This window comes from Sylvia atricapilla, chromosome 10 (genome assembly GCF_009819655.1).
Source record: "Sylvia atricapilla isolate bSylAtr1 chromosome 10, bSylAtr1.pri, whole genome shotgun sequence".
Classification (NCBI taxonomy): domain Eukaryota; kingdom Metazoa; phylum Chordata; class Aves; order Passeriformes; family Sylviidae; genus Sylvia; species Sylvia atricapilla.
The window spans coordinates 19,187,458-19,201,800 of record NC_089149.1 but is presented as its reverse complement, the minus strand read 5'-3'; the positions used below and the strand labels follow the sequence as shown (position 1 = coordinate 19,201,800).

At 45.2% G+C, this 14,343-nt stretch overlaps 1 protein-coding gene across 2 annotated transcripts in view; it reads right to left on the bottom strand.

Moving 5' to 3' along the window:
* INPP5D (inositol polyphosphate-5-phosphatase D) overlaps window positions 1-13,652 on the bottom strand; it is a 53,079-nt gene extending 39,427 nt beyond the window's left edge. For both annotated transcript variants that reach the window (XM_066326219.1, XM_066326220.1), the window contains exons 1-2: window positions 12,982-13,652; window positions 8,065-8,128 (exon numbers count right to left, since the gene is read on the bottom strand). In XM_066326219.1, the coding sequence (XP_066182316.1) occupies window positions 8,065-8,128; window positions 12,982-13,115 (198 nt within the window). In that variant the 5' untranslated portion in view covers window positions 13,116-13,652. The remainder of the gene's footprint in view (window positions 1-8,064; window positions 8,129-12,981) is intronic.
* Window positions 13,653-14,343: the final 691 nt, after the last annotated feature.

Below are 14,343 nucleotides of genomic sequence, written 5' to 3'. Positions count from 1 at the left end.
ACTTTGCAGAAACATGAAATATATGGATTTGCTAAGTCCTGATTGTAAAATATTTTCAGTCCTCCATGTAAAGTGCTTTGCAAATTGATTAAAATCAACATTAAAATATGTTGAAAAATTTCCAATTTTTAATATCTAATATTTTTGGTAATAAAATGAAGCTTAATATAACTAAATTATGGTTTTGGACATACTAGAAATGTGCTGCCCTAACCATGCTTCAGTATATTGCTTATCAGTATTGTCTGGTTGTTCACTTTTCCCTTCTTTCTAACCAAGAAAAGTTATCACACTGATTATCTCAGCCCTGCAGTATCATCAGAGTCTCATGAGCACAGTGAGTTTTCTGTGGTAACAGATAACTCAGGTGAAATCTGTTCCATTCTCATGATTATCTTTTTTTAAGATAGCCTCTGTGCAATCTGCAAGTGGCACTTTGGGCAGACTTTTGCCTGCCTTGTCTTCACTGGACCCCATGAGGCTGCACCATCAGAGCTGAGCAGGTACAAACACCTTGCAGAGCTGTGACAGAAGCTGTAAGTGGTGGATGGCTGAGCCTCATCTGAAGTGTTTTACTTTGCTTTACCACCCAATGAAACCAACTTCAGAGCAATTTCCCAGCAGAAAGGTTTTGATCAGTTACAGATAGATTAGCAAAGTCCACAGCAAATCACAAAATCCTGTTACAGAAAGCCTTTTGGTGGCCACATGAGCCAGAGCAGCACAGCACACTGAGATTACAGTGCAGCAACAAAGAGAACAATAAAAACCACGCATCTCTCTGCAAAGGGCTGACAATGGACTTGGTACCGCATATGACACAGGCAGTGTGTCTGACGTTGGTGACAGCAGCAGTGACACCAGGAATGCAGGAACTGATCTAAACTCATAGCTCTTATCAGATGCTGCTATCAGGACAGCAGCCTGCTCTCCAAAGCAGGTTTGCACACCGGAAGGAGCCTGTGCCCCAGCTCCACCCTGCAGGACTCATAAACAGGAGGCAGAACTAATCCTGCTCAGGAGCAGGCACAATCCTACCAACAGTGACGTGTGACAGGCACCCCTCTCACTGCGTCTTGCCCGTCCCAGGAGAGAGAATTTCATTTGTTCTGGCATATTTGGTCAACCCATATACAGTGTATTAATCAAGATGGTTCCCAAAAAATATGTTTCTAGAAGTGCACCGGGAAGGGAGGGTTTCAGCAGAAAACCCTATACAGTGTTTAGGGCTTCTCGTACCTCCTGGGAGCCGCAGAGCACACTGGTGATCTGCTCTTAGTGTCAGCTGGCACAGTGAGTCACAGCTGCTGGCCTGCTTTCTAACTGCTCACATAGCACTATTTGTTTCCTGTTGCACAAAGCCCTTGTCAGATCAGAAGAAAATTACCAGAAAGAGAAAAAAAAGCTATATGATCACTCACTGTAAAACAGTTCTGCCAAGGCCCCTATAATTTTCACTGAAGTTAGCAAAATACACCAGTAAAAAGGGTCAGGCCCTCCCTTTGCAACAGGTAATAAGTATAAATGTAAGTAATGTTTTAAAATAGTGAATTTCAGCACAAATGCAAGAAGTGCTCATGCACACAGGAATGATGATCTGGCACTGTGACTGCAAAATTAACATTTCCCATGTTTCCCCGTGGAGCAGGAAGATGCTCACACACTTCTGCCTTCTGTCAAAGAGCTGGGCAGCTAGGACAGCCCAGGGAGGGGAAGAGGAAAGAAAGAGACAGGCTGTAACTAAAAACACTCATGGTTTCCTTACTGTAATACAGTCTCTTGTACAGCATGAGAAGAAGGCTGCTTTTCATGATCCCTTCTCACAACAAGGTAATACACAAAACTCTGGAGTTGCTTACAGTTTTGCTTAAAGCAAAAAGAAGTTATTAAAAAAAGAAGGGGCTTCGAGCATGCGCTATGCAAGGCATAGCCTTGGCTCAACACCCTTTCCCCCTATCAATGTAAAAAAAAAGGTGATAGGTTAGGATTTTTCCGGTTTTATCCCTTTCTTTCAGGGATTTTCTCCCATTTGTTGCCTAAGAAATGATAACAATGATACTTAGGAGAGAGGAAAGATGTAGCCATGGAAGAGGGGAAAGGGTGCAGCTGGCTGCAGTTTGCTCAGGGGCTTTCTCTTTGGAAGTACAGAAATGCTGCGAGATGCCAGGTCATGCCCACAGGAAAGCAGGATGAGGCTGCACCTTCCTCAGGCTGAGGTCAGACTGCCTCACAGCACAGGATACAGCACACTATGTATTACAATAAAAATATATTTATATAATATATATTATAGAACCAGTGAACCATGGAATATGCTGAGCTAGAAGGGACCCACAAGATCATCAAGTCCAACTCCTGGCCCTGCACAAACAGCCCACCCTGCGCCTGGGAGCATCATCCACATGCTTCTGGAGCCCTGGCAGCCTTGGGGCTGTCACCATTCCCTGGGGAGCCTGTTCAGTGCCCCAGCATCCTCTGGGTGAAGAACCTTTCCCTGATATCCAACTTGATCCCCCCTGACACAGCGCCAGCCATTCCTTCGGGTCCTGCCACTGGTCACTAGAGTGAAGAAGAGATCAGTACCTGCCCCCGCTCTTCCCTTCACAAGGAAGTCATAACTGTGATGAGTCTCCATGTAATCTCCTCTGCTCAAGCTGAACAGACCAAGTGCCCTCAGCCACACGTCATATGGCCCCTCCAGACCTGTCACCATCTTCATGGCCTCCTCTGGGCACGCTCCAATAGTTTCATGTCCTTTTTATATTGTGGTACCTGAAACTGCCCACAGGACTCAAGGTGAAGTTGCACGTGCTACCAAAAGGCTGCTTTGCAGGTGCCCCAGTTTTTCAAGGAGACTCCACCTTTATCCACAAGCCAAAGCTGCTCCTGTAATTACTAGGTTCACTCTCTCAGCAGCTTTTACAAAGGATATCTTTGGTGCCAGCCCTGTTTGTGCAGTGTTGCCAACTGTCCATCAGGATATCTCACCCAGCCTTCACACACAGTGGCACAAGGCCAGTGCTTGATCCTGCAAATGACCTATGAAGTGTTATCTGGCAGACTACAAGCAGAATATAAGATGCAATCTAGCTGCCCCTGAGAAATGATTGATTTCACTGCACCAGCAGACAACATGAGGTGTGAACTCCTGTTTGAGATGCACCAGAAATTAAAGGATATCAAAATCCGCCCTACCTTGTTCCAATCCATATTCACTGACCAGCCAAGACCAGTGTCTTGTTACTTCTCAGCCTTTCAAGCATCCTCATTCATGAGGCAGGTTATATTCTTGGCAGTGACCCTTTGAAGGTGAAGTACATGAAGGCAATAGAGGGTAAAGCATTTGGCAAGGGTAGTACCACAGGTTTTCAGCAGCTCTTGACCTGAGCACCTTCTCACACAGAACTAGAGTCAGTTGTACTGGGAATATCCTCACCTGACTGCAGCCTGCCAAGGTTGGCAGTTTAAGGGGGTTATCTTTAGGAAAAAGAGACAGGACCTGCCAAGGACAGTTTAGCTCACCTCAATGAGAAACTGATTTCTTTCCCACTGACTACAGATACAGCTCAGCTTTGACAACGTGACAGCTTTGACTGCATGTCCAAAATGAGGGGGGATGAATAGTGATGTATCACACACATCCTCTGATCCTGGTAAGGGCAGCCTGGGATTGATGTTTAAAATTATTTTCAGTAACCCCAATCCACAACTGGGTCAAGTTCCCCATTTGTTGAGGGGATAATAAGGTCATAAGGAATGCAGAGTGGACACTGATGAGGGTCATATTGACACCTCAGCCAGCTGAATAAATTAGATGCTTTCAGTGACAGCACAAGAAAGTTATATCTTCTGTGAATTTGGATGGCAAGAACTGCCCATAGATGCCTAGTTGAGAAAGGCAATCTTGATGTCTTCTGTTTGTCTCCAGTGTTTAGTTTGATCCTGTGATGCCCAAGGATTCCTCTTCTGCTTCACCCCTCTTTGCACAAACACGATTACATTTAGCTAATCTCCAAACATTCAATAATTACATATTAATTACGTCTCCCCATATGAGCAAGGGAAAATCATATTTGTTTTCATAGAGAAGAAAGTGAAGCACCCCAGCTGTGACTTGCCCAAAGGCAGGCAGCAGCTGAGCTTACTCAGGACAAGTATTTCGAGCCTCCTGCCTCTGCTCCTGGATCTCTGTGCAACTGTGTATTTTGCTCTCTTCCTGTTCTCTCTTATTACAGCAAGAGTTTGCAAACTAGCAGGGATATCTTGATGACTATCTTGATGACTCAGCCTGAAGATCTCTACTTGCTGTTAGAGATCCTGTGTTTCAAGGGGTTTTCATTACCCCTACCCTCCTTCTTTAAATGTTTTCATCAGCAGGATGTAAGTTTGATTCATCCAAGTCATGCTTTCATATATTCTGGAGTCCCAAGTAATGAAAGGAGAAATTTCATCAGAAAACAAAGGCAAAAATTCTATTTGTGTTTAAAGAAAACAGCCCGTGACAATGATCTCTACAGCTCAGTATGCTTTGGGAGGACACCAGATGAATTCCAGATATGGCAAGCAAAAGAGACTTCTGACCATGCTAACTGCTGTAGAAGTAGTGCAGATGTAGAATCCCAATGGCAGATCACAAACCATGCCACAAAACACTGGAAGGATATATGCCAATATTTTTTTCTTCAGCCTGAATGCAAAAGTGCACCTTTGCATACAAAAATATGTACTTCCCTTTCTACCACCTGTCCTTGAACAGCTAATTTAACCATGCAAAAAAAAAAAAAAAAAGACACTGTCGTTCCAGTAGGATGGGACCAGACTCAAGAAAAATGAAATGTACTCTCCAAGACTTAACAAAAAAGTGATGCAATTTGCAGCTTTAAGGGTGAAAAACCTCCACAGAGTGGCAGAAGGAGTGCTGTAATGTGCTGTGTATGTAGTTGTTATATGACAGATCTTCTAAACCTGCTGTCATCCAGAAAGAATCCTGAAGACAACAGCCCAGATATGGGTAGGAAGACAGCCCTTCTATTAGGCAGAAGCACTGTGCAGGTTAAAAAAAAAGGTCACGTTGATAATCAAGACTCATATTTGTAACAAATACAGCTAATCTCAAGATTGAGTATTGAATCTTTCCTATATAATTTTTATATATCCAGAAATGAGAAGCATCTACTGACTGCTGTATTAATTTAACACCTGATCTAATTCCATAGGAGTAATAGACCTTTTCCTTTTTTTAATCAGATTTTTAAAAATGTCCACATTCCATCCTATTCAACAGCTTTTACATCCTTGCAAAGAAGTAATCTTTTCAAAAATCCAATCTTTCAAGACACATGAAGTAGTTTTTGGTTTAGCCAAAAATCAATAGATAAGTGACCAAAAAAAAGCCTGGCTCGGCTGGAACATTGTACCAAGAACTGGAATAAAGCAGCACAAACAGGAGGTGTCATGTCTTCAAAACATGAGTTAACAACACACTTTATTTAACCTACTCCTGATATTCAACTTACAGCTGCTGGGAGCCCAGCTTACAAAGGTACTCCACCACAGTCCTTCTGCATTCCATGACATAGGAACAAGAGAAATCCCTCGCAATCACAACGTGGGGCCCAAGAGAAATTACAAATTTCTTGTTCATAAACCTTGGTCCAGCATGAGAGCTGCCCATTGCTACAGCAGAGAGAAACACAGATTTCTTATGGCTGCAGTGCTCTGAGCACTGTGCACGTACAACTCTGCACACAAGAGGTGCACATGAAAACAGGCCCTTTGTCACAGCAGAAACAACCATGGACCCAGTACAAATAGGGAAGTGCCACTTGCATTTTCCTGGGTTGTAATGCAAGAACTCCCTGCACAGACCTTCTCTGTCAGGTGCTGTGAGCAGCACTCACAGAGAGTGCTCTCCAGAGAGTAGCTGCACACAGGTACATTGCTCTCTGCTCAGGTTTCAAACTCTCCTGTCACTCATGGCATCTGTGTGCTGCTAGAACAAGCTGCAGACCAGGCTGCACATCCAGCGTTTCTCATGATCTGTCAGCACAGCAGCTGAGGGACAAGAGGGCACAGGGGGACAAAGTGTGGGGCTGTGTGCCTGCCTTTGCAGATATCCTCTGGCCTGCCTTTCTTTCTCTCCCACAGGGGAAAACCCAACACAGGATCATTTCTGAGCTTGTTTTCCAAAATACAAAGCAGCTGTCAAACTCATACCCCGAAGTTATTCAGAATTAGGATCCTCCAAGTTCCCTTCATCCTACTGCTGCCAGTGCAAAGAGCAAGGACACCTTAAGCATACCAGGGTCGCACACTGCCACAAAGCTCGTGTGGGACATAGATATTTGTGCCCATTGCCTGGGCCTCAGGTGTGTCCCCCCAACACTCTCCCTGCCTGTGGGACTCCATCTGTGAGCTGCCTCGCACAGTGAAGCCCTGATCTCTGTAGCTGCTCTGGGTACTGTCAAAGAGAAACACCATATCACCTTCTGGGTTCTTACTACCACCACATCACACCAGCACAATGCACCAAAACACACTCTTTATGACAGAATGGATGGGATATATCAGAAGGTAGGGGATATCAACTATCACTACAAAGAGCCTACAGCACAGTGTGTGGAGCTAGGTGGGAATGGCAAGTTATTGGTTCTAGCTGGGTGCTGGTCCCAGGCTTGCATCCAGCTGAACCTGCACAAGTTCCTCTGCACAATGTCACCCAGTGCTCCACGAAGAGGGATGAACTCTGGTGACATGACATAGTAACACTACAGACCCCCGGTCAAGTCCAGCACAGACTCCTGCTGCCAGTTCCTCCTCAGAAACAGAAGTGCAAGTGAGGCAGAGGAATCTCAATGGCTCTGGGGAATCAAGCTGTCAAGGCCAATAGGGCCATGGTGCCTGGCCCTGGGCACACAGTCCCCTGGAGCACAGTGCCAAGAGCCTGGAATTACCCTTGGGGGCAATACAGCTGTGTCTGTGCAGAGCTGCAGCTGAGTGAGGCTCCTGAGAACAGCCTGAGCTACCCAAAAGTGGGTTTTGAAGGAGCCAAGCTGGATGTGTGCACCCAGGACACACAATCCACCACTCTTACCAAAAGCCTACAGCTGAAAGCAAGCTGCCAGTACTCAGCTGTTCTCACTAACTCATGACTCTGCTTTCAGATATGCTGCCTCTTAGTGGAGATCTCAAAGAAACACTGATAACCCCAAAGCATGTGAGGAAACACACAACTAACATGGTGCAGGTGCATGAGAGACATAAAAGCTGCTCATGAAGTTGGTAGAAATTTCATTTCTACTGTGGGAAGCTAGTTGTCATCTGAAATGAGAAATTATTGTAGAACCGCTCTGACTAGCAAGGCAGATTGGGTAGCATGGGCATTTCCATTCTGTTTAGCAGCGAATGCCCATGCAGCACTGACTGTGCCAAGAGCAGGGGTCAGCTGCAGCCCCTACTGTTGCCCAGTAAACCCATGCCAAATTCCTGGGGCTGTGGGAGACCATGCCTCCCTCCCCACCCCAAGTTTCATGATTTATATTAAAAAAAAAAAAAAGGAGGCTGGGAGGTGGCATCACAAGGGGAAGTGGCTCATTTAGGCTTCTGTATCAAAATAGGAATAAACAGAACATCTGAAACTCTTGCCCTCAATCTTGGTACTTTCTGTATCCTGAGACCAGAACTCAGTTTACAGTCTCTGGATGCTGCACAGTACAGCAACTGTGATACAATTTTTAATTGAAAAGATCCATGATGTATTGATAAGAAGCTGGCTTCAGAGGAAAAGTTATTTCACATGCTGAACTTCTCAGTTACATAAAACATGGCTGTGCCACCGAATTGAAGGTATGTGTGTTAGAGTGTGCTGATAGCCACAACTACGGACAGGACCAGAGATTGAAATCTCCACAGCAGGGGACTGGAGACCAGCGCTGTGCTGGCCTGACATTATTTTAATTCCTTATATCTTTTTTTTTTTTTTTTCTGTTGGTGCTGGAATTACTTTGAAAACTAGCAGTTTTCAAATGTATTATTGTGAGACCAAATAGTAGAGAGATGGCTTACCTGGACAATTAGCTTATTTTCTTTATCGGGCAGAATTCGGTAGGTATAAACACAATTTCGGTACCTGGAACAGACCACAGGTGATCTGGTTAGACCATGTCCAGAAAGGAATCTCACTATGGCATCCCTCCCCATGAGAAAAGACATTGTAAATCCTGAGACATATAGACTGCTTCATGCACAAGGGTTTTAAACCATTTCTCTTTCTCACTTTCTTTCCCTGGAGTCTGCAGACTAACAAACCTGAAGTGTTCCTGGTCACTGAAACAGGAACATCAGCTTGCAGATGTCACTGCAGAAAGTGATATCAGCATTACCTCAGAGGCAATTATTCCACTCTCCTAGCCGGAAGGAGAGAAAACACCAAGTGGCTCTAGCTGTCAGTGGAGCAGGCGTCTCAGGAAGAAATGAAAAAGCAGAAATCCAAAAGGTAAAGAGCCAAAATCAGCAATAAATGAGTAAACTGACTTGCATTGACTTGTATTGGAAAAAGCAAATAACATATTTCAGCTAAATCACAGTACAACAGCTGATTGCCAGGCACATTTTTATGCACAAATCCTAAACAACAGCCTAAACAAAAACCCATCTCACCATCCTGGTGTGGATGTACACTGCACACGTGCATCTGTAGAGCACCCACAGCAAATATTTTGTCCCAGCTAAATTCAATCAGATTCTTATTTAAGGGGGGATGGAGGAGTCTTGTGTTCAGTGGAGGGTCACATCAATGCACGGGAGTCCAAGGGAAGCCTGAACAGCACTGTAAGCTTGGCCTTCCTCAGCAGCTGCTGAGCTTTGTGCAGTTCACCCAAGAAGTATTGACTAGAAGATATATTTTTGCCTTTCTCACAACAATAGATTGATCAAATTTTTTGTCGTCTGAAAAGCACTTAAAAGACACAATACCACTTAGAGCCAGCAAAAGGTGCTGGGGTTCAACCCCTTCCTTCTCAAAAGAATGACATAATCTACAGTCAGATCTTCCTTGGTTGTAACAGAAACACTGCCGTACCTGTGGAATTGTCACAAAATGTGGGCTGAGGTCAGCCCCCCAGCTAGGGAGATCAATAGACATCCAAATCAATAAACATCCTAATCTCTCTTAGAGTTGTAATGTGAGTCTATTCATCATATGCCTTTCAGAATCATTCCACACAGGGGAGAGGAGACTGCCAGGATTTCAGGCAGCCTTATACAGCAGAGGAGTCACAAAGAGACATTGGAAATGAAAATAAATTCCTCGTAGATCATACAAGTTTTTTCAGGATGTCTGGAGGATTGGGTCATGTATCCACATGAATGTGCATCTTTTGATAGCATTAATAAAAAGGATGCAGAAGAATTCAAGCTGTTTCAAGAACTCATTTCATAGGTGTCTACTTATTCACACATCTGGTACAGAGTTTGAAGCCACAGACATGATCCGCAACTGTAGAGCAGCTACAGCACTGCTAATTTCACCAATGCCAGGGCAATCAGTGCCAAGTGAGACTATGCCCCAAGGAAGGGTATGGGGTTTGTTTTTATGTGTCAACGCACATAAATTACACCATTTACTCCTGCTGATATGCAAATAGGGCTAAGGAAAATTACTTATGCAGCAGAGACAATTTGTGTGTGTGTAGATTATGAAACTGATAAATGAAGAAGCCCAATGGCTCCTGCTCACAAGAGGACCCTCACGTGTCCTTCACAGAAACTGCCCCATCACATAAACTGCACAAGGCTGCTGTCATAATGCTTGTAAAGAGGTTTAAACTGAGAACAAGTAAGGTCAGTATAAGAACATGAAAGAAGGGCGGTTGGGTGAGTCAGGAGAAGGGAGGAGTACTCCTAGGATCAAAAGCAGGAATCCTCCTTGCCAGTCCCCTAATTTAGTATGTGCAGATGGAGAAGACTGGAACTCTTACTCCACTTTTACCCTTAGGCTTCCTCTCCTCAGCATCCTGACTGTCAAGTTATGTGGTCCTAGTTACCACCACATTTTAGGTCCTCCCTAAAAGCTGGGTTGAGTTCAGAATTGCTCAGCTATTGTTCAGACTGTCCATGTGGAGGGTAAATAAAACATCAGCCTCAGTTTAAACAAGTCCCCAAGTACTTGTCATCTTCCTGTCCTCTTAATCAATCAGAGGACGTAACAGTGTGACAAGGCGAGAATTTTCTCCTTCCCCTCCTGCTTATATGTTTTCATGCACAGGTGATGATGTGCATATTGGGAGTGTCTGGAGCACTAAACAGGGCTGCTGTGCTAGAACTGGTGCCGAGTGCAGCATGACAGAGACACAGCATTGGAAACAACATCTCACAGGCAGGGTCCTATTAGAGGGGTCCCAAAGCTGCAGCTGGTCCTTGAGTGTCACCTCTAAAAGTGTTGCTAGTCCTGGAGCCATTCATGATTGAACTGCCAGCAGAAGATCCCCTGGAGGAATGGTACCAGGAAAGGTGCAGGGAACACTGAACAGGTTTTTTTGGATTTCAGGATTCAGGCATTCATCTCCAGATGAGTAAAAGAGCCCATTTCTTGTCAATAAACTGACAGGTCAAATGATTTAGGCATAGAGAAAGGAGGAGGAAAAGGGCTTTGCTTCTTGCCTTTTATGGGGCAGTGTGACCCGAACAGGGGAAAGCCGTTCAGGGTGAGGAGCATTTCCCAGCCTTTCACCCTCTAAATGCTACTGCTCTAAATTTCAGAAAAGGAGGTAAAGCACTCTTAAAAGGCTCTCCAAATACACCTCCCCTACTTGTCGACATTTATATAAACCGTGTTTTTCTAAAGCAGCTCTTTGAAGAAATCATTATTTCATTCTATGATATTATAATAATAAATGTTTTGCTGGGTCTTTATTGATCTGCACAATAAATATTACAGCTTTGTAGAATATGACATTTCTTTTTCAGAGCAAATTTCATGGTTTTTTGTTTTCCATATGTATACACAGTTGACACCTGCTCCTTTTTAACATAATTCTCTTTTGTGGAAACAATGCGCAGCCAGCCTTTCAGTTTCCCACTCTCCCATTCTTTGTCTCCAGCCTCTCTATTTTTTAAACAGAAGTAACTGAAAAGCTCAAACTTCAAACACCTCCCTGTCAATAGCACAGCTGAAACTGATACATCTCTGAGGAAGTTTTCAGCTTCAGCAAAGGTGCCCATTTTTTGGAGATGACATTCAGAGAGAAAGATTTATTCACCATCACTCCACAAACTAACTGCAAACCAGCATAAGCTGAAAACTTGTCAGATCGTTGGACGGCAGTCTGTGTGATGTTTTCCAGACATAATTAATGCCAGGCCTTTGCACCTCTGATCCAGCTGCTCTTGGCTGGCAAGGCTGGGTGCTCCCCAATTCTTTAATCAAGCTGTTCATATTAGCTACCTCAGAATGGATTTAAGAATATAACCTTTGGCTCCCGGTTCAGAAAATCATGGTCATTATATTGTTTCTATTTCCTGATCCCATGTCTCTCAAGTCACAAAAGGCTTTCAAAGCTGACTGCATAAACATTTACAATGGAAAAACTTATGCAAATGCACGTTAGTAGGCATTTTTGCAGCACCTTCCCTTTCTATAATCCCCACCATCAGTCGGTGAAAATATTTTGTGTACATACTGGTTACAAGTCAAATCAATGCTGTAATACTAAAATCGCTCCATGGAAGCAACAGTCTGTTCTAGTAAATTGTTCCCTGACTGACCACTTGGGCCCTCAGCCCCTTTTACAGGATTGTCTCTCCTCCCTCCTGCTAGTCCCTCCTGGCTATTCATCTGCAGCTGCCCTTCTTTCTCTGCTCTCCTCAGAAAGACAAAACTCTTCCCTATGTTGTTACAAGCACCTTAACAGGCAAGCACCGAGGGTCCCTGCACCTTGTGAAGACCCCCACTCCCCAGCCACCACTCCCTGGCAGTCCAACACCTATGCCCACGGGGCAGTTACCCAGCCCCATGCTGCTCTGCAGCAGACAGCGTTGTCACCAGAATCCGACCTCAGAGACAAGCAGTTAGCCCAGAGTCATAAACCACCTTCACCACTATAGGAAATATGCTTTCAGACAGAAAACGAGAAACTTGCTTATAATGTAATGTGGGGTACAGATGAAACGAGTTTTATTGATCTGTTGCAAAATGGCAGACAAGAGGATCTGATAGGGTCCCACAAGGGCTCTCTTGATCTCTGCTAAGCAAGGAGCAACTGTCTGATCTCTCTGTAAGACAAAGTCAAATGTCTCAAATTTTACCTATTGACTTCAGTCTCCTCTCACCCCTGCTCTCCTGTCTTTAGGAAAAAAATCTGCTCCTCACAAACCCAGGGTCGGAGGCCTTGGTCTCTGACCTAACCCAGAATGGGGAGATCAGCACTGCCAGGACTTCTCTCCCTCTTTCCCACATGAAATATTTACTCCATGGGTCACATTAACGAGGCAGGTGGAATCACTGCTCTGCTGGATATACTATGCACAGCTGCAGGAACTATTTCAAGCCTTTTGCTGAATGCAACACAGTACAAGCAGGGAGCTCAAATATACACTGAACCAGAGCAAGAAAAGTGCCTGGGAGGTCCCAGGCTCAGGACTTAGGTCACTAAGGATAAATACTTGACCCTGGTTGTTAAGACATGCCAGAAGTTCAAGAGGTTAATTTCTCTCAGAGCACAGCAGCAATGCCTTTGACCATTGTCTCCTTTTGAATCAAGGGCAAGAGCAGCGTGTACGTAACTGTGGGTTTATTCAGCCTAGCTCCTAACCCTTGCCCACCCCATGGCCCAGCCTGATGAAACCAGCTGTGCTGTGATGGGGGCTGCATATTCCCAGTGAGTACAGCACCTGTTTACCTCTGTGCTGGGGAGGAGGCAGGGGTGACCCCTGCCCAGCAGGGACAGCAGTGTGGGCTGAGGGCGCGGTGAACGCTGTACTTACAGCACGCAGAGTGCATATGCTGAAGCAATTGACTCACTGGCCCGCACAAGGAAGCTGCCGTCCTTGCCTACTTTGGAGAGCAGATCTTCAGCTCTGGAGCGAGTGATGTTGCCGTGGTACCAGCACTGATCCATCTCTGGAGCTGGAAGAAACCTGAATACCAACACAGGAGCTGCCAGAGCCGCCTGTGTGTCTGTGTGTAACGACCAGCCAGCTTCAGCTCAGCAGCTTCCTGTTTCAATAGCGCAGAGAGGGAAAGGAAACTCAGCCACGGACAACTTCCTCAACTCAAACAGCTCAGAGAGGGAGTGTGACATATCCCTGCAGCCCCCATTCTCCCTCTTCATACTGCCGCTGAAGTGACTAGCAAGCCCATGTTCCCCGCCTTTCCCTCCTGCTTTGTGTCCAAAAGTGCCAGCTGGTGATCTCTTCTGCTTCTTCATAGATTCAGTCCCCCAGGCTTTAGTGGCCTCCTGTCCAATTTATGATCTACTGCCAGATCCTCTGAGTTTTCATCTTTTTCCTGTCTGTCTGTCCTACCCACCACAGGTCTCCATTGGGAATAAATAAACCTCTGATCAAAAACACACTGTGCATTAGCATACATAGCACTGGCTGCCCCATTCCTGCCTTGACTAGTCCTCATATCTAAATAGGTGTGAGGAGAGGACTTCAAAGAATTGAAAAAAATAAAATTACTACTGCATGTCTCCATGCATAGAAGCAGACTGAAAGGATGATTTGTGCTGGGGATTTTTGACCAAAGTTCCCTGTCAGCTACTGTGAGATGGATTCAAAGATCTTTCCTACTCTAAATCCCCAAAGGTGGAATAGAGCAAAGGCGTGTCTTGCAACCTGCGTCAGAGAGGGGAGAACTGGAGCTTTCACTTCCCTTTTCTTTGTCTGTACATCTGGCTCTCAGCTATGCTGTGTGGCATGCTTAGTGCTGCATCTCCAAGATATATTTGCAGCAATGCCAGGACATTCCTACAGGGGCACTGCCTGCACGGCAATTTTGGTTGTCTATCTTGTACCCCCAACCACTCTGCCCTCTGCACATCCACATTCAAGCTGTACTGAAAGCAGCAGCTGAGTTGGGACTCAAAGTCCAGAGGCAAAGGTGCAAACCCTGCTAGCCCTATGCAACCCTTGGTTCCCAGAGCCAGGAGAAGTGCTGGAACTGCAGGACCTGGACCATGCATGAAGTGCTATGCTGTGTACTGCACGGATAGCAAGGCAGGGGAGAAGAGACTGTCACTGCACTCGGGGAGGCCAGAATGTGTGGGTGGGTAAAGGAGAGTGAACCAGCACAACCCAGCATCCATCCCTGTAAGCCTTCCTGTGGCTTTCAGTTATGCAGAG